A 21,386-nucleotide genomic window follows, 5' to 3' on the forward strand; every position below is an offset into this window, starting at 1 on the left:
CACTCTAGGTCAGATTCTGACAGGTTTTAGTCATTTGCTAGCACCGTGGTTATCACATATCTCACTCATAAAGAGGCACTGCCGTTCTGTTGCTGATATTAAACATAACAATCTATGTTATACTTTCTCATTTCTATCTTTTGATGTCCCAAGTCTCCCTCTATGGTGTCTATCGTGTTATCTCTTATAAATTCACGGGATGATGTTCTTCAACATCATCCAAACTCATCCTTAGATGTCAACAGTTTGAGGCTTTAGACAGCTGGATTGCTTAATGTCTGCATCGCTGTTCAGCAGTAAAGAAATTTTAGAATATATATCTTTGAATGAACATTATGTGCCATCAAGGAAAAGGGATCGAAATCTCAGAGGGGAAAATGACGCAAGATAGAAAGAGAAAATTAAGAAGACATGAGAAATAACATTTCACTCTGGAGTCTTGTCAGAGTCTCCTGCTGGTTCAGAGTCAAGAACCACATCCTAATTAACCATTTGCTGTGTAGATCACCTATACAGAGACAAAGTTCCTTCTGTACAGTTGTTAAAACTGCAAGTGATTGGCTTCGTTCCTCAATGTAAACCTACAGTTGTTTAATTCCTTGTAAACCTACAATCTAAGGATCTCAATAGAAAGCACATGTGTAGTAAGAGATGTCTTCATCCTCATGGTGACCCTGGCTACTCAGATTTCTAATTTGTCAGATTTCTATTCTAACCAAAGTATTTCTTTTGCAAAAAGAAGTTTCTTGGCAATCCTTGGAAGATACAAACTGACAGCCACCCAAATTGAACAGGTGGCTACTGTTAAGGCACCCACCTGTCTTGAGAAGGCCACGCCCATACTTGGGCACACCTTATTGTTTTTTAGTGCTCTCTGTGTATTCACCCCTATGCATATGATAGGAATCACTTTATTACTCTGGTTCAGCTTTGCCTGGCCTGAAATAGAGGCCTCTCCTCAGCAAAGTCAAGAATCCCATTTTCACTCAAGTAGGGACACCCTAAAGAAAAGATCCAGCTACTCTAAGTGGGATCTAGGGCTATGTCCCTAGTCCCACATCCCAGTGCCACTGGATCTCCCTCTCCCTCTCCCTCTCCCTCTCCCTCTCCCTCTCCCTCTCCCTCTCCCTCTCCCTCTCCCTCTCCCTCTCCTTCTCCCCCCTCTCCCTCCCCACCTCTCTGTGTCTTCCTTTCTCTCTCTCTTTCTCATATATATAATACATATATTATCTTTCTATATAGCCTCTAATTAAAAAATAAATGTTTTAGTGCGCAATTTTGTTTTTATTATGCAATTTTGTTTTTTATTATGCAACAAAGGACAAAATTTCAAAATTACCAATATATACTTTTTTTCTTTGTGCCAAAGGGGTAAAACGTATGACTACTAGTTAGTGTTAATTGAGAGAAACTAAGTCAGTGAATTGCTGGACATTAATGAGCGGACTTCCAAAATACATATAGAAAGGTTTTTAAAAGGCCAACATTCTCTCTGAATGTTCTATCCAGTCGCTAAAAACTTCCACCGTGGGGAATTTGTCATGATTTCTGAATTCTGAAATCTAAAGTTATATTTAAAAAAAAAAGCACTTACTTGTGTTTTTGAATGTCTTTGACTCCGTTTTTCAAATTTCCTAACCTTTCTGATGGGTTGTCCCTAAAAAGAAGATAACCATCATGTGAAAAAAGTCGAATATTTCCACACTATGATCCCATAAAGACGATGCACTCCGAACACTTACCTGCATAGTTTTTTAATTAAATTAGCAGCATTTTTTGCAATCTTCTTTGGAAATTCTATCATGTCAATCCCCCGCAGTATGATGTTGTAGGTTTTCATAGGATCTGGGCCTGAGAAAGGTGGGCTGAAGGGAGGAAGATAGAAGAGGGGGCATTTTTTACTCTCTGAGTAAGAATTAAAGTGTCCTCACAGCCATATGCATGACAGAAGCTTTAATGCAGGGAACTGCATTAGCTATGCCAATGGAATAAGAGATAGAAACTAACAGAGCACAGGCCACTGTCGAGCAGAGCCATGGGTAGGCGCAGCTTGTGCCTCTGTCCTTCCATGCTCTCTTGCTCCTCCGCTTGGTTATTGTGAATAATGTCCCTGCCTTTCCTCACTGCCTTACTGGGTGCATCTTGCACGACCATCATATACCTGACAAATTCTTTCTTCTGAAATTACTCTCTAAATGTTTAGAGTTTATAAATATTATGAATTATTTTATTTTAGCCCCCCCACACCCCCATGTCCATATTCCTCCCCCCCTTTTTTTTTTAACCTTGGGTGATTTCTCTAAGTGTCTCTGAGGCTCATTATCTGGAAAAATGACTTCAGCGTAGCTGCCTCAGAAGGTGTGCGGAAAATAGCTTCCAGTGCAGGAAGCAGAGTAGCTTTGGGCAACCTTTTATTTATTTTTTTTATTTTTTTTTCCTCCAACTTTATTAACTTGGGTATTTCTTATTTACATTTCAATTGTTATTCCTTTTCCCGGTTTCCTGGCCAACATCCCCCTAACCCCTCCCCCTCCCCTTCTCTATGGGTGTTCCCCTCCCCACCCTCCCCCCATTGCCGCCCTCCCCCCAACAGTCTAGTTCACTGGGGGTTCAGTCTTAGCAGGACCCAGGGCTTCCCCTTCCACTGGTGCTCTTACTAGGCTATTCATTGCTACCTATGAGGTCAGAGTCCAGGGTCAGTCCATGTATAGTCTTTAGGTAGTGGCTTAGTCCTGGAAGCTCTGGTTGGTTGGCATTGTTGTTCATATGGGGTCTCGAGCCCCTTCAAGCTCTTCCAGTTCTTTCTCTGATTCCTTCAACGGGGGTCCCGTTCTTAGTTCAGTCATATCCCTTACTTTTAGGGTATGGTAGTATTTCCCTTGATTGTGTGTCTTTTCATTTATATTAGTATATAATTAGTTAGTAATATGCAACTTTAATTGCCATTCAAATGCAATTCTGTTTAATCTCCTAGTGCTTGCCCTTCACTTGGTGTCAGATTGGAATGTACTTTTTACTCTTCTAAGTCAGCTTGCCAGTTTTAATCTTGCTTCAGAAATGGAGAATCACATCCTTAGCGTCTTCTGTGATTAATTTAGCACTTTCTAATTCGTGTTTCTTATACTCATGTTTATTTTAGGCAACTAAATGATTTATTAGAAATGTCTTTAGTATATTTTAGAAAGGATGCATGCTTAGTCTTTGCTAAAATATTAATGGAGTTATATATTATTTAATAGAAAATAAGTTATATAATGCTCCAAAATATTAATAATCAACATTTGATGAACACGAGTTCATGAAATTCTTTGTACATATGAATACAGACAGAATTATATTGTATATGTTTTTTTCTCTTTCCTTTTTATAGGGATGATAAATTCCTTTCATTGAAGCTGATAATCTTGACATGATAGTAAACTTTCAAATGATATAATTAAGGAAAACACAAAACCCATTCTGTACAACAATCTTTGATTCAAAAGATCTATTTTAGGCAGCTTTATGTTTTCTGATTTGAAGAAGAATCTAGTCAAATTTATGGTGGATGTATGGTCAAGTTGCATCATCATCTAAAATACCCTCCATCAGGACGTCTGTCTGCCTTTTCTCTCGGACTGTTAATCAGTTTAAGTGTTCTATTAGGGACTGTGCAGTGGTGACGCACACCTTTAATCCCAGCACTTGGGAGGCAGAGAAAAGTTGTTCTCTGTGAGTTTGAGTCCAGCCCAGTCTATAGAAGGGCAATTAGAAATAAACACAGATAAACCTTGTCTTGAAAAAACCAAACAAAAAGTTCTATTAAGAAAGTCAGAAACCCTTTTCATTAAGTATTAAATTAGAAATAGATTCTTCTCTTATACAATACATTACAAGCACAGTTTCTCCTCCCTCCACTTTACCTACATTCTCCTCTCTATCCTCTCCCCAGATCCACTCCCCCTCTGTACCAGGCTCTGCATATGTTATGACTGTTAGCTTGCTGGTTTTGTGGGACTCCTAACAGCAGGAGCAGGTATATATACAACTTCTTCCCTCCTATTTGGTTGCCTTGTCCAGCCTTGATATGAGGGCTTTTGCCTTGTCTTATTGTGTCTTATTTTGTCCTCTTTGGCTGTTGTCTCTTGAAGGCCTGCTCTTTTATGAGGAGCATATGACTGTCAAAATGCAGATATGTGTATAACTTTGCTTCAAGGAGGAGTAACACTGAAAGAAATGCTAAGCTTTAAACATTTCTTTAACAATAATATCCATTCCTAAAATATTGTTCTCAAAAACTGGAACTTTGAATTTTATAATCACATGCTTCCACTCTGAAAATATTTGCAATTATTATATTTGAATGAGGAAAAATAAATATACCAATAGCTAATCCAGCCCTTTCCTTCCTGCATGCTAATTTTTATTAGTATTAAAACTGTTAAAGAGTGTAATGTTTACATTCTCTTCAGTAGCATTTAAATTACTTAGTCTAAAGTCTAATAAATTAAAGTAAAACACCACCAGTCCATTTGACAGATTTTCACCGAGATTCTAATCAGATTCACACCGTTGTTCCCTTGGCCAATTAGTGTTCGTGAGAAAGGCACGTGTGAGCACATTATATGCATGATCTTACTTATGGTCACTGATTAGCCGTCTTTTAGCATTAAAGGTGCTGAAGAGAACGTGGCTCCTAACTGGCTCCCAAATCCTTACCTGGCCAACAACATCGTGCTTCTGTGGCTCTGATATCAATATAATTATTTCTTAACACTGAGGTTGGGAAATTAGCCTCAGACACATCACAATGTTGTTACCCCGAACATCCTGCCAATGGTGATGTCTGACAGTGAGATTTTGGAATCATATCTCAGTTTTCTGACACAGACATATGCAGAAGCGTACTCCATGGGTCATGATGACCTCGTGTTACTCAATGTCTTACCATAGACTATGGTGGTCCATTTTTTCTTTCATATTATTACTTGGGAAACTTATAATGTGTCTTCTGGCCTGTGCCATTCCTACTCATTATAATACTATACAGATAGTGAGCAAATGGCTCACATTTCATTTAGATACAAAACGGGTAGCAGGTCCTGTTGCTTGTAAGGAAATCTTACCCTAAAACTTGTCACATAGTTATCATTTCTCATACTCTATTTTTAGCTAAATGACTAGTCTAATATCTCAAGGAAATTTTAATCTCTATTATACACACACACACACACACACACACACACACACACACACACACACACACACACACACTCACACGCACAGGAAGACCGTGATGGCAGGATTAGAGTTGCTTGCACTCTTGTGACCTGCTTTGCTGCCTGCTTTCTGAATCTGTGATACCTGCATAAATAAGTTGAATTTCATGGTAGAGTGAGGTGTTCTTTAAGATCATCTAATCAGAGTGCAGAAGGTAGGCGTGCAGAGTCATCTGAGCCTATCATCATCACAGTTCCCTGCAAATGTCCGTACCTGCCAGTCAGAAGCTCATACATCAGAATCCCTAGTGACCAGTAGTCAGCAGAAATGTCATGGCCTTTGTTCAGGATGATCTCTGGGGCCACGTATTCTGGGGTCCCACAAAAAGTCCATGTTTTCTTTCCAAATCCTATTTTCTTTGCAAAGCCAAAGTCAACCTTAGGAAAAAAGAAAGCAAGATGCTTGAGGTACTTATGTTGTAGAGTAAATTGTATTTCACTGAGTACAACTGATGATACCAATATACTAAAATAATCCCTTACAGTCCTGTCTTCTAAAAGGAATTGTGTATGTTGCAGACACAGATGCCCTGTTCAAATTCAGTTCCACTGAGAAATCACTAAAAGAAAAGCCAATTTCTTAAACATTGCTAATTTTTCCCTACTTTTTTTCCCTTTGCCAATAGTGGCTGTAGCATAAAGAAAGAATTTCTCCTTTAAAGAGGCAAAGGTCTAGGTGGGTCGTCATAAAAGTTTTCACAGACTGTACATGAGTCCTTTTGAATGCTATGTAGCTCACAGCTCTGGTATTGAGTATACAAGACGAAGGTTCACATTTGGAGGGGCTGAGTGACACAGGGAGGAGAGCACCATGCCCTCCTGGTAAACAAGCAGATAAAACACAATCTGTCTTCTTTTGGGGGAATGTTTTGAAGGAACTGCAAACACAGAAAGCCTCCCTTTTGTAAAGTGACTTGGTTTGGATACAAACAGTTACATGCCATTGATTTGGATGTATCTAAAATCCACGCATGAGTAACAAGTCCAAAAGTCCACCGGAACAAGCACCAATGGATCCAGAGCTCTTAGAAGTTGAGCATTTTTAAATGGAAGAACCTTGCTTATACAGCAGCTCTTTAGAACTCTTAGCCAATGGATAGCGCTGTTACTGTTATCATAACCTAGATAACATTTCTCATGAGCATTATTCTTAAATACTGAATACAAAATGTTCATGGTCTCATATAGTACTAATTCCAATTGCATTTGAACAGCAGGAGATACAGAATTATATATACATATACATATACATATACATATACATATGTGTATGTGTGTGTATAAATACATATACACATATGCATGCTTTCAGGTTTATGAATATATGCCAACAAGGGCATTTTTTTCTAACACTTGTTGGAACACACGCTTTGTGGGGTTTTTATTAATTCAAACCTCGTCAATTTAATTTTTCATAATACTTTCCATAATTTGAAATACATTTAAATTAAAAACTCCAGTGCTAACACTGCTTTTAAGAATTTATCACACTGCAATGGAAAATAGATTTCTCTGTTAACAAATGAACACGAGAACTTTCAAACTTCAGGACACAACCCACGTGTGAAACACACTGACCAGTTTGGCATAACCTCGGTGATCTAGGATGAGATTTTCTGGCTTGAGGTCCCTGTAAATGATTCCTTTGGAATGCAGATAGGCAAACGCTTCTACCACACATGCTGTGTAAAATCTGGTTGTCGAGTCTTCAAATGAACCCCTGAAAGTGGAAAATAGAACAAGCACCGTATGACAAATTCATTCTCCAGGAATCCGTGTGTATACGAGTTCATTATATTTCTGCACCAAAGTTGGCTCAGCGACCAGTGTCTAACGGGACCCACATCACGTGATTTCCATTCCATTAGGTTTTTAAAAGCATCTGAGAACCAAGCCAAGGAATTCTTTGCCATTATGAGTGGGACAGTTAAATCCAACTTCCTGGAAGGCTCGAGAAGGGATCAGCAGCATCCTCTCAACAACCCACTGCTCTATAAAAATGCAGAGCCCGAGCTGTGGGGAGGAGAAGGAGTCCTGTATTAGCACCTGTTTACTGACAGTTTGCTTTTCAAATGAGAGGTTATTTGATTAATTAATTAATTGTTCATTCTTTGTTACATGGGATCAAACCCAGTTCTTCACATATTCTAGGCAAGTCTTATATCATTTAGCTACATGTCTAGCCCAAAGGAGAAGTTATATTAAACAGCAGTTATTCACCTTCCATAGCAAGCATGCAGACATATATGAACTTAAATATATGAATTTGTTCATAGTCATTTTTAGCCCATTAATATCTGGATCTTTCTAAAGGGTGTAGGTATGATCCTTACGAATGTGTGATAATGAGAGAGGCCAGTTTTTGCAGAGAACCATGTCCTAGAGCTGTAACACTGCGCATGTCGTCTCATCTGCCAGGTTAGGTCTCTGAGTCTCCTGCATTAAGACAGACAGAATCTACCTTCTGTGCCATTGACTTTGCAACAGTAGGAAGAGACACGGCTAGGAGAAAAAGTCACTGGAAGAAACTGTTATATTCCAGCATTTAACAAGAATGCGTTTTCTCTCCACCTCCCATCTCTCTGTCTCATCTGTGTGTGCGTGTGTAAACATGTAACTTTATTAGTTAAAATAATGATAAAAGCTTGCTCTAAGTTCATTCCTCATCTCCAGAACAGAATCTTTGCATTTATTTATTCACTGGGCTTACGATAAGCGCCATTCTTTTACTTCTTCCTCAAGCACTGAGGTTCGATTGAATGACTGCAGAATTTATGGCTGTTACCGTGAACTTTATCAGCTCTTGAAGCAGCTGCGATGAAACAGGAGCTACTACAACTTCAGGTAGTGTCCAGGAAACAGTGGAGCGGGAGCCTGCTCATAGGCAGGTCCCTGATGCCTGCTTGCATTTGGATGGCCTTTCTTTTTAAAAACTGGAGAGTGAATCCTAACAAACTCAGCAGATATGGCTGCATATTTACAAAATTCATCTGCAAATCCAAGGCTGGTGCAGATGGCTTTGCAGGACATTTGTATTTACGTTCAGCTGTACAGACTCAGTTACCTTTTATACCCCTTGGGCAGTTACTAAAACAAACACAGATGAAGGAGGCCGGAGAGCCTATGATTGTATGACTGTAATCCAGTACCTGGGAGGCTGAGGCAAGAACCCAGCCTGGACTTTAGAGAGCCCTTATCTCAAACACAAATCTTATAAATAAAGTTCAAGGTTAGATTAAGCTCTAGGAATGGTGACGTCTACTCTAAGTGTCAGAACTTTAACTCTCATCACTGAGAAATCACAACTGTGAATTTCAAAGGAGGCAAGAAAGGGTCTCTGGAAAGGACCACACCCATAGCAGGGAGTGAATGGTGTTCCTTAGGCTGTAATTGCCCTCTAACAAGTAGATAACCTCGTCAGATTGAAAATCCCTGGAACTAGAACAGGATTAGAGCATTATCCTCAATTCCTTTTCTCCTTTGCCCTTAAAAAAGTTTTAGCGTGTTTGCCTCCCAAGAATAGAACATTTCTTTGAAAATATATGCTTTACTTTAACAAAGTAAGCCTATTCACACACTTCTGTTGTATATGACTTCAGTTTCCCTGAACATAAAACATTCCAGAGTAAGGCTAATCAAAACAGTCCATGAATGGGGTTTTAGAGGGTTTCACACTGCATGGCTTGTCTGAATACACAGAACAATTACTTCCTTTCTTCAGGGGTACCTATCCTGGTTCTGAGCCATTTTGGACTTTAGAAGGTTCTAGAAGGTTGGTTTCTAGTCCTTTCAACAATCTATAGTGGGTATATACCACACGTAAGTATTTTTGTAACTTATTTTAAAGGTTTAAGGGGATCTTAGTCTGAGAGATTAATGTGGTCAGCACATGCAAACAGTGTATCAGGAGCACGTTGGTGTACCATTAAGTATCTGATCAAGGCCACTGAAAGCAGTCACAGAGCAGAGCATTAGAGTGGCTGAAAGTAAAACATTACAATTAGAATGGGTAATGGTGATGCCAATGTGGTCTAAATAGAAGTGAAAGCTTATTTTATCAGCTGTTCAGAGAGTTGCTCAAAGAAAGAAATCATTTATTCTTTGTAGCTCTTTGAAATAGAAAATTGTGCTTTGACAGCTCCATCACTCCAAGTCAAACTATGGGAACAGGCTCTCACGCGTCTTTTGGGAGCTGTTGTTTTAGCTAAATGGCATGAAATGACAATTGGATAGAAGTAGAAGATATATATATATATATATATATATATATATATATATATATATATATTAAAATTTAATCATGGTATTTACTCAGCTTATCATAAACTGAATCCTGAGATGCTAGAATGTAACAAACACAAAGTGTCTCTTATCAGATGAGGCATCATTAATTAGTGACAGCCATCGTCAGTGAGCACATGAATCCGCAGGGTTATGACCCATTATAAAACGGGGTGGCTAGACTATTGGGTAGACTGACCCATTTCTTTGGAAATAACCTTCAGTCAGTGCCATCTGTTAGGTCATCAGATAAGAAATTAAATAATCACCCTCCACAAAAGAGTCAGGGTCATAAACTCTAGCCAAAAAGGCATGGGATGAGAAATTTAGGGGGTGTGTGACTTGAAAATCATGATTTCTGAGACACTTAAGTTGTTCCAAACAAAATTCAGGAAGAAAATGAACAAACAAATAAAAAAAACTAATGACATGCAGCTTCACTAGATTAAAATAATACTCATATATATATGATATATATATATTATATATATGCTGTGTGCTATATCCTAGTAACAAGCTAGTGTGCTTTTGTCATATTCTACCAGATATATAAATACTAATAAATATTTACTATATTAGCTAATTATATTTTTAAGTCTCAGGGGTTATGAACGTTTCTGGTGATAGAAGAAAAGTGAATAAAATATAATTTGCACTTATCTTATCCCAAAGAACAAAATAGAACTTTTGGAAGAAAAAAATACCATGGACTAGATGATAAATTATAATAGCTACTAAAGAATAAACCTGGGAAATATGAGGCATAAACAATACTCCAGTGTGTAGCTTGGGTCTGTTTAATAGGCCTCAAATCTTGCCTGCATATAGCATCAACTTAATTCCCCTCTCATCCTCTCTGTTTCTGTCCATATGTGTTTGTGTGCACACACACATGTAGTGTATGTATATGGCACATGGACATGTGTGTGCCTCGGTGCATACACACCTATGTGCACACAGAAGTTGTACGTCCTGCTCTGTCACTCTACTTTATTTTCTGAGATGGGGTCTCTCTGAAGTTTGACTAAGGCAGGAGACCAGGAAGTTCCAGTGACCCTGTTATTCCTGCTTTACCCAAGCTCTGGGGTTCTAGACACACAGGACCGTGCCTAGCTTTTTATGGGGGTCCTGGGGGTTTCACCTTGGGTCCTTATTCTTGCTCCTAAACATGGAATTGTCTCCTCTGTTTTATTCTCATTAACAGCAGCAGCGGCATCAACCACAACAAAAACCACAACAAAAACAACCACAACAACAGCAACAACAACAACAGCAACAACAACAACAGCAACAACAACAACAGCACTGCTTTGTCTTCCTTTTCTGTGCTGATGAAAACAACTGGAAAGGCAGGAGACGGCCCCACAGCCAACAGCTAAAGGAAGAGAAGTCCAAATTGGTCTCAGGGACTTCTTCCTGTGACAAAGTTCTAAGGCTCCTGTCAATAAAGAATAACGTCACGCGAACCCGCTTTCTGATAGTCTCGTAGCACATCCTGTATACTAGCAGTGTAGGGCTTTCCTTACCTCTGCTCCCTGGACCCAAGAGGACAAGTGAACAAAGTGACCAAGTTCTTTTCTGTTTGTTTGCTCATTATCTTTTTTTTATCGTAAGATTTGAAATCAGGAATCTTTATATGCTATGCAAATGCCCCTCCACCGAGCTATATCCAAAGCTACCTTTTATTGTTTTAATATTTGAGACAAGGTCTCATTTAGATTGCCTAGAGTGACCTTGAACTTTGGAATTCTCCCCTCGGCCTCCTGAGTTGCTGGGGTTACAGGATTGAGCTAACAGACTTGGCTCCCAGCATTTTAATTGAGAAGGTGAAATAAATATATGTAGAGTAAAAGGGTAAGATTTATATAAGATTATATATGTGCACAGAAGAGGAAGGGTGAGCGAGGGTAATGGATCCAAGTCTATACATTTATAATAGCTCTCCATTTAATGGTTCCGTAGTTTTAATGTGGGGTTTCACAGTTTTGGAATATATCAGAGAACTAAGCAGACTTTGTTTTTCTTCATAAAGCCCAGTCATGCATATCAAGTTCCCTAGGGGTGTGTAAAAACCATGTTCTTGGAACTCAAGGATGACACAGGGGAGGGAAAAGGGAGGATTAGAACGCAACCCCTGGAGATAGGGGACTGAACCCGTGCTGCTATTGTGTGTCCATCCAATCCTCCCAAGGGAACCGAATTCTTCACAGTCACCCTTTGTTATTATGCTGAGTCAGAGTTTAGCTTTCTCAGAAACCCAGTCTGTCACATGCGACCAGCCAAACTGTAATCTCAAGTAGCGTGAGAAAAAAAACATAAGATGCTATTTCCTTACAAAAGTCAGCTGAATAGTGAGGGGGCAAATCTTCCAGTCAGGCTGAGTTCTAGTGCTGTTGTTATGATTATTGTTCTAATAAGGGAACTTAATACCAATTTCACAGAGCTCTGAGAGCATAGCTGATCGCTCTTCTGTACAGCTTATTAGACCTTCCTGTTTAATTCTACCTACAAACATCCTGCTTGAATGAACAGAAAACAGAGGTTTTTAGACACAGAAACAAATTGAAAATGTGGAACAGCATGAAGAATGTTAGGTGCTAATTCACTGATGAAAACATTAATTTTTTTGTAACAGTCAGCAAGTTCTGAGAAGTGGGACCATATCTATCTTATTTATCAGAGTATATGCAGGGCTGCTGTCACCATGCCTGTCACAAAATCATGCCTCAATATTAACTAACAATAACAGAGGCATTTGCAGTGATATGGTAACTTAGTACAGATGTTGACCTGGTCCTGAGTCAACAACAGGAGTTCTTTGTATGCTTTATTTTAATCTCTTAATTAGTACATCAAACAAAGCACTAGTATATTAAATTATAATACAGCAGAAAGAGATCTCTTTAACATATATATATATCTGAGTAAGGCCACTGGGACCAAAGAATACTGACTGGATAGGCTGTATGAGGAGTCACAGACACAAAGCATTAGCAAGAAGAGCTTAAGTCAAGAGTTTGTAAAGAGCCTCCTGTAGTAACCCGGGCTATCTAAAAAAATAAAACAAAACAAAAACCCAGCTATTTAAAATTCAGATGACACACAGGAATCTGAACTATCTCTTCTTAAATTTGGGAGTGGTGGTTATCAAGCGGAGAAGAACTTGAAGGCAAGACTGGAACAAATAAGAAAATAATTGTTTTATAAAGAAGTGTTTTTCTAAAAGTGAGAATTCAACAGCACACACCAACCATGCAGCACTGAGGGCAGAGGCACAGGGAGCAAAAGGCAGCTTGGAATACATAGCAGACCCTTTGCAAAAATCCAATACCTGGGGGGGTGTATCTCAGTGCGGAGTACTTGTTCAGCAAGTGTAAGAATTTAGATTTGGTCTCTACCATGGGGTGGAGCACACAATGACTTTTGAATGAACCAAAGCTCCTTGGAGGAAAACGAAGTTGTTGTCTTTAAAACAACAACAAAAATGGAAATGACATGAAAGATGTAGAAGACTTTTTTTAAAAATAATTCAGAGAAATGACTGTGTTCTCTCTAGACAAACTGTACCTCCCAAGGAAGGGCAGAAGGGCAAATCAAACTGTCTATGTGAAAAGGTCCAAATAAGTGGATTCTTTTTTTTTTCTTTAGAGTCAGCAGCCTCTAAAAGAGTCATGAGTGAAGTCATGTTGATTTTCAAAACAGAGCTATGAAAGGTAGAGAAAACAGTAGACAGGGCGACCGCCTAAAAACTAGTGCAATTAAAGTGACAGGTAACCCAGACCACAGTTATGACGCTGCTCCCGGTCACCCAGGTTAAAGCACAGTGTGGAGCTCCAGGTGTAGAGCTGGCTGATTCCAACCTTCACAGCCCGGGTGATGTATATTCTGTCCTACTGATCATTCATAAGGTGGACTTTTAACCTACACCATTAGCTACAAATCTTATGGTAGATTCTATACACCTGTGGCGATGCCTCACGCTTGCAATGGAAAATATAAGCATTCATAAAATGTCGATATAATTTTATATGCGCTAGCAACAGATTCTTTTTGTAGGTCTTTATGTGTCAACTGTGTTTTCAGAAACATGGCGGAAAAGATTTAAATCTCCTACCTATCCCTGAGAATAGTCCAGAGTTCTCCACCTAGGCAAGCTTCCATCAACATATACAAGTATTTGCTGTCTTTAAATGTCCGGTATAGCCTGTGAACAGTAAGCAAGAAAACAAAAGTATGAACATTATTATCTTCTAAAGCATTCATTTTTAAGTTGGTGAATTATTTAATTGACAAGCATATATACATATACATATATATGTATATGTATATGCTATAATAAGGTTTTTAACACATATAGTTAAACCAGAGTACTAAGCACATGTATCATGTATTTGTAGTACAAAGTTACAGAGACACTGGTGGACTATGTTCTAATATAATGTTCCACTTGCATAGTTGAGAATATTGCATTAAATATTTCAAAATAGGTAAGAGATAATTTACAATGTTCCTATCATAAACACAAGTGCTCAGCTCGCAGTGTTTTGACCCACTAGTCTTGGTGTTTTGTTATGAGAATGAGGGCTACTCATGTCTACAGGAAGCCAGAGTCCTCACCAATGACTCATAAGCTATGGGGCTACAAGCTTCTAGAGCAGACTAGTCTAAATGGGTATGCATGTGTACGTTTCTTTTTTTTTTTCTTTTTTTTTCAGAGCTGGGGACCATGTGTACGTTTCTTGATTCGGCTGATATTCCAGTCATGGCCTTGAGCAAAACTTACTGGTCATAAGCACGTAGTATGTAGCTATAAAGTGTATTTTCTTTCATACATATAGGTTGTAAATAGTTACTTAAATTTATATCTTAACTTTTTATGAGTGTTACTGGCAACATTAACTATAAAAGTTTCTCTTGCATATAAAAACTCTCCACTATGATCTTATTAGTGCTATGAAAATACTGGAGTGGATGGATTAGCTGCCATTTCATTAAAAAGAAAAGAAAAAAGAAATCATGTATAAGCCCAGTGCTCAGTGGTTGCAGAACCCTGCAGTTCACTGCACAGCCAGCCCAGGAAGTCAATGAGCCCCTGGTTTAGTGAAAGACCACATCACAAAAAGTAACGTGCACAGTGGCTGAAGAAGATACAGGCATCAGTCTCTGGCTTCCACACACATTGTGTGTACATTTGAACATAAAAACACATGTCCTCCACACATACACAGATATAAATTCTTCAAAAAAAATTAACACTAACTAGTCTGATTTTGGTATTGTTTTGTGTGTTCTCAAGTCTTAGAGAGCTATGACAGGAATGGAACGTTAAAAGTTGATATCTATTTTGTGAAAAATATCCTTTTTCAAGAACATGAGAATATAATTCTTTTAAAAAATATACAGTCAAGCTTTTTATTCTTAGAAAAACTGAACAATCTTCTCAAAGTTTCTCTCTCTCTCTCTCTCTCTCTCTCTCTCTCTCTCTCTGTGTGCGTGCACGCGCGCATGCATGTGTGTATGAGTGAGTGAGTGAGTGAACATGAAATATACACATGAAGGGTGAACACCATTAGAGAGAATGCTAGAGTTGATTTGCCACTTGGAGCTGGCACACTAATTGTCAGGGGTGTGCCTTTACCTCACGATGAAATCGGAATGAGCCCCCTGCATGATCTGCTTCTCTGAGCGGATGTGCTCCTGCTGTCTCGTGTCCACAATGTGTCGTTTCTTGAGGATCTTCATCGCAAATGTTTTAGATTCTTCACTCTTCAACTGGACCTTAAAGACAGGCAGAAAGGACGCATGAACGAAAGCCTTTGGGCTTAATAGGCCAGACTGTATCGCTGTCCTAAAATTAACAGGTTCCTAGAGGACCCAAATGACTCCCAACTACCACCCAAGTCACACGGAGGATATCCTGTTAGAAGGGCAGAGTTTACAAGCCACAATGTACATGCAGCCTCAAACCTCACTGTGCTGGATCTTATGAGTTTCAACTAACTACATCCAAATTAATTTTGTACCCCCAGGAACTGGGAAAAAAGGTTTACTTCATGTTTCATTTTACTTCATATAATGAGTCTGAGCACAGTACTAAGTTTTTCCTTTCAATTCTATTTCATATGCTGGTGGCCAAGTGTGATCATAGGATCACACTCCTCTTCCACAAACATTTCTAGAGTTAAGTTTAGTGATTAACCCTGCTCCCTGCTGGGACTGGGGAGGCCTATGTCATACCTGCTATTATCCATTTCCTTTTGCAATCTTTTCCTTGCCTCCGGTTAAAATATACACAAAAACGTTTTCCCCACAGGTTTTTGAAAACCACTTTTTCCTTTCCTCCATCAAACTCCGTGGCACTAATCTCCTTTGATTTTAAATCTTGACCCTTGGTTACATGCACTGAAGATCAAATATAGTGAGCTTGCCTGTCATACAGCCCATATGGTTCCCTGTGCCTACACCTTCTCTTAGGTGGGCTACAAGTGTGTGTTCAGGCTTACAGAGATCAACAAGGAGACTAGCAGGGTGAGGAAGGGCCATGATGGAGATGGTCAGTTAACAGTAGTCAAGGGAGCTCTCACTGAGTGTGAGAACTGGAACCTCACAGCATCATTCACCAGCAATTATTCAGACCCCAACAAAGCTTCGAAGAAATAACATGGCGAGTCTTGGCTGAAGCATAGTTTAGTGAGTTATTGTATTAGCGAGTGAATGTTTAGTGAGTTTTTGGTATAGTCCAAATGAATCCAGCTGTCGTTCGTAATAACATACAAATGTGGAAACTCACTTCTACAAGGAATCTGGACAGACCAAGAAGATGGAATGATGCATGAGCTGTTGTGAGAAGAATAAAATTCTAAACTTTCCAAGAGGAGAGAAAATGTTGTCTTATCCAGATAACAACGAGATTTCTGTGCACCCCAGATATCCAACTTAAACATTGTATTCTTTATTGGTAACTCGGGCTTTTCATTTCTGTACAGGGTAGGAAAAGAGATCAGCACTGAGAGCTGTCTAGGTTGTAATTCTCACCCCTCTCAGTCTCTTGACCCTTGGCCTAGTTGCTTAACTGCTGCAAACCCTAATTCTTGCCAAAGACAATAGCAGCAGTTGCTGTAGAATTACTGTGATCCTAAAGGAGGTTGTGTCAATGATTTGGTGTTTTTTTTTAATTGGTTATTTTATTTATTTACATTTCAAATGTTGCCCTCTTCCCAGTTTCCTCTCTGCAAACTCCTCTTCCTGTCCTGTGTGGCAGTTTATATCAAGTAGGGATAATCAAATGTTGCTTTAAAAATATTCTGCCCTTTCACAGAAGTAAACTTGGCGTACGTGGATTTAATATAACTAATCAGGTAAACTGGTAAAACCAGAGCTGAAACTATGCACGTGCAAGTGTTATCTAAGTTCACTGACCTATGAACTGGCAGAACTGGGTTCATATTCAGGCCATTTGGGGCCAAGGCATGGTAAGTGCACCCAGATTTTCCTCACCTGGATATAAAACTAAAGGAAGGTAGAAGGATCGATGTTTACAAATCCGAGTTGAATGGGAAATGCTAACTCTGACTGTAGGTGAAAAATTGAACCATGTATTTATTGGTGTGTATCTTCATAGCTGTAAATGGGTGATATCACTATCACCAGGGACCAATCAAAGCCTTGTTACTTGGGATAGTGAGATAGCTCATCAGGTGAAGGTGCTTTCTGTCCATCCAGACAGCTTGAGTTCAGTCCTTGGAAACCACGTGGCAGGAGGGGAGAACCCTGAAAATTATCCTTTGATTTATATACATGTGCCATGGCATACAGACCCTTCCACATATATACATGCATACATACAAACTAAAAATAAGCAAATGAATGAAAAAGAAGAGGAAAGAAAAAGCCTGGGTTATTACCCTAGTCATTTATGGTGTCCCCAGTGGGCTTGGGACACAGTGGATTGCTTGAGTCACTCAAGAAGCCAAAGTGGGTAGCAAATGGTTAATGAACATGGAGAGGAGGCTGACTTCATGGGAAGTAAATTGAGTCCCAACATCTTTTCTTTAAAGGCGCGTTATTTTTAATTATGAGTGCATGTTTGTGTCTGTGCATGTGAGTGTGGGTACCCACAGAAGCCAGGCGAAGGACAGAGGTATTTGATCTTTGGAGGTGAAGTCACAGGTGGTGGTAAGCTACACCCCACAACTAATGTGGGTGGTGGGAATCAGACTCAGGTCCTCTGAAGGAGCAGTTGATGCTCCTCAACTGCTGAGCCATCGTCCAGCCCTAATTCCAAATTCTTGACCTAGGAAGTGGGAGTGCCTAAGAACTACCACCGGGGGATAACACAACACAGAGAGTCTCCTGCTTAGGTTAATTCCCTGAACAACACCCAACTAATGTGTTCACAGGACCCCTTCTGGCAAACCCACAACTTTCCCAAGACCCCCTCACGGGTCTTTCAGTCAGCATCATCTCTATTAGAAAAACCGGAAATCCTCTGAATGTCTACCGATAGGAGCTCGGGAAAAGAAAATAATGCAATGGCCGTGTAACGCAGCTGTAAAACTGATGTTAGGGTAATGCTTGGAATATATGAGTGGACAGCATTAGTCCCAAGGCAGTGTATAGTTTATGATGCCATAGGATATATGTAAATGAGCACATACCCACCTATACATATATCTAAGGCATTTTTTATTGAAAGGACAAGCTGAAGATCAACATGCTCACAATAATTTTTCCACTATGGATATTTTTGGTTAATACTTCCTCACACTTGAGTACAGTTTGTTTCTTCTCCGAGTGCCATTCTGTCTCTTAACCTTCACACTAACATACAGATTGGAATATCTTTCTAAAGCCCAACTGTACTTCATAACGTCATAGTCCTTGAGTTCTTTTCTGGACAAAAGCCAGTAATTTAGTTCTACACAAGTCCGTCAGAACCCCGAGAGCAAAGGGAACTCCTCAGTCTCTGAGGCAACATCACAGAGCCCAGTGTCTGGGTTTGTTTCCCTGACAATGCCGCAAGCCGAATGTCACTTGTGTCTGTTCCTATTCTTGTCACAGTCCAACCTCAGTGCTGCTAAGACATAAAAGTCAACAATAAAAATATTGAGAAACAACTTTTAAAACCATTGATGCTTAAACCATAAGGACTTTACTCTCTAAAGACGTCCAGAAGGAAGTACGAATAGCTACTTTACTTCATACAAACTGAAGCAACGGATGGCTTCAGACAGAGAAAGGGGGCAGCTATCTGAAGTAACTAATAGCAGTGTGACCTAAGGAAACTGGAAGGGGTGGCCACAGCATACACTGTGCATGTTGTCTCAAACACACATAAAAAGCTCCTGAATCTTTTCCAGGAACATTAAAACAGGGCCATGTAGGCAGAGGCATCTTAATTATAACGAATCCAAAATAGAAATGGCAAAATTTTTTTTTCTAAGAAAATAGCACAACTTTTTAAGCAAGTGACTTCGTATTACATTGAACACAGTAGTTGGTTTTTTTTTTTTTGTTTTGTTTGGAAAAATTGGCTTTTTTTTTTTAAATCAGGGAAGAAATGGCTTTATAAAGAACTAGGAGCATTCTTGCAATTGTGTGATTTAAGTAAATCATATTTAGTAGAAATTGGGATGATTTAATGACCTCATAGTAATAAACCATTTTTCTACAATAGAGAGACAAGCAAATCCAAGATACCCGCACTGAGGGAAACACATCCTAAGCCAGCAGATTCCCTGTGCCAAAGTGCCACAGTGTTTTACTCCACTTACAGTTAGGCCTTAGAGCAGATGCTGTGAAGTGATCTGAAGGCCTCAATAAAACCATCATCAACTAGGAACACCCACAAACAAACCACTACACTGGAAATGTAGAAGCGCCAGATTTTTTTTTACCATCACTTCCCTGTAATTCCCGCCTAATACTTTCCAGTCAGACACGGCCCATAGAGTACAATGGAAGAAACAATGGAAACTTCATGCTGCAGGTGAGATAGGAATCCAGCCACAGCAGTGTGCAGAGAAATTAGAAACATTACCCCAAATTCGAGAGGGAAGAGAGGCATGACAGGATCCTATAGGTTTTATATAGATTTATGTAGGATGGTTTTATGCAAAGACATTGGGTGTAATTCAAAGTTGTAGTGTAAGAAACTGGGTCAGGAAGGATGAGACCTCAGATAAAGAGAGCAGATGCATGGCTGACTGGAGCTGGGCTGGAGGGAGAGGCAATGGGGCTCTTTTTCTCTCCTGAGAGACACAGCCAGCATACAGCAAATACATAGGCGAATGCCAGCAGCAAACCACTGAACTGAGAATAGGTCCCCTGTTGAAGGAATCAGAGAAAGGACTGAAAGAGCTTGAAGGGGCTCGAGACCCCCATATGTTCAACAATGCCAACCAACCAGAGCTTCCAGGGACTAAGCCACTACCCAAAGACTATACATGGACTGACCCTGGGCTCCAACCTCATAGGTAGCAATGAATAGCCTAGTAAGAGCACCAGTGGAAGGGGAAGCCCTTGGTCCTGCCAAGACTGAACCCCCAGTGAACATGATTGTTGGGGGGAGGGCGGTAATGGGGGGAGGATGGGGAGGGGAACACCCATAAATAAAGGGAAGGGGAGGGGTTAGGGTGATGTTGGCCCGGAAACGGGGAAGGGGAATAACAATCGAAATGTAAATAAGAAATACTCAAGTTAATAAAAATGGAAAAAAAAAAGAAAAAAACCCACAAATGTCCCTTGAATTGTGCATGCACAGTAGAAAATGTTGAGGTGTGCACATTGTACCTCAATGGAGCGGTTTAAGAATTTTAAGAGGAGGAAAAAATCAGAAACTTACCTATCTATGACTTCTAGTTCTTTTATCATGATACACCTACACATTTAGCTTGTATGTTAAAGAATCATGTGTCAGATAGACATTTCCTTCTCTGCCTATCTTGTTTTCTTAAAGATTTATTTAATGTATATGAGTACACTGTAGCTGTCTTCAGACACAAAGAAGAGGGCATCAGATCTCATTACAGATGGTTGTGAGCCACCATGTGGTTGCTGGGATTTGAACTCAGGACCTCTGGAAGAGCAGTCAGTGCTCTTAACCACTGAGCCATCTCTCCAGCCCTGTGCCTATCTTTTTATCTTCAATATATATTCAGATGCTACCCTCATTTGCTAAAAACGTATTTCTTTTTACTCAAATTTTGTGAAGCCTTGACACAGGTTTAAAAATCAACATGGATTCAAAAGCTTATAATCTCCAAAGAGGGGATTACGAGTCAATTTAACTCAAATATATAATTGTTATAAAATTCCTTATAAATGACCTAGTCCAATTAGTAGTTCTTTGCTACTACTTTAATACATTTTTACTTATTTTAATGTAATAATTCTATTCATTCTTTGAAGAACATTCCCCACAAGATACTGTGATCTCATTGGCTTCCCTCTCTGCCCCTTAACTCCTCCCAGATCCATCCCATCAACATTTTTAATATATGATTATGTAAAGCACGTTCTCTCATGCAATTTCACCTGACCTCCTATAGCCTCTGTTCTGCACTATGAAAGAGTAATAAAGGCAGATTTACAGATCTCATGAATCAGACAAGACATGGGGACACTCCCTCAGCATTTCAAATGTGCGACATAAAACTCGTTACTTGTGTCAGAATTTCTCACATATTTGCACATGTCAACTAAAATGGATATCTGTAAATGTGTGGGTGGCGGTTTTGTTTTTGTTGTTTGTTTTTTGTATTGCAATTTACACTTAAATTGGTAAGGATGAAATAATAAACACTGGCAAAATGTGTCTGAATTTCACGGAGTTTTACTTTCACTGAG

At 39.4% G+C, this 21,386-nt stretch overlaps 1 protein-coding gene across 2 annotated transcripts in view; it reads right to left on the reverse strand.

The window, feature by feature from the left end:
• Prkg1 (protein kinase cGMP-dependent 1) overlaps positions 1–21,386 on the reverse strand; it is a 1,231,555-nt gene that overhangs the window by 14,223 nt on the left and 1,195,946 nt on the right. For both annotated transcript variants that reach the window (XM_087584755.1, NM_001105731.4), the window contains 6 exon segments: positions 15,178–15,317; positions 13,654–13,743; positions 6,837–6,978; positions 5,473–5,636; positions 1,743–1,865; positions 1,595–1,657 (listed from right to left, as the gene is read on the reverse strand). In XM_087584755.1, coding sequence (XP_087440881.1) covers positions 1,595–1,657; positions 1,743–1,865; positions 5,473–5,636; positions 6,837–6,978; positions 13,654–13,743; positions 15,178–15,317 — 722 coding nt within the window.

This window comes from Rattus norvegicus, chromosome 1, assembly GCF_021556685.1.
Source record: "Rattus norvegicus strain SHRSP/BbbUtx chromosome 1, alternate assembly SHRSP_T2T, whole genome shotgun sequence".
Taxonomy (NCBI): Eukaryota; Metazoa; Chordata; class Mammalia; order Rodentia; family Muridae; genus Rattus; species Rattus norvegicus.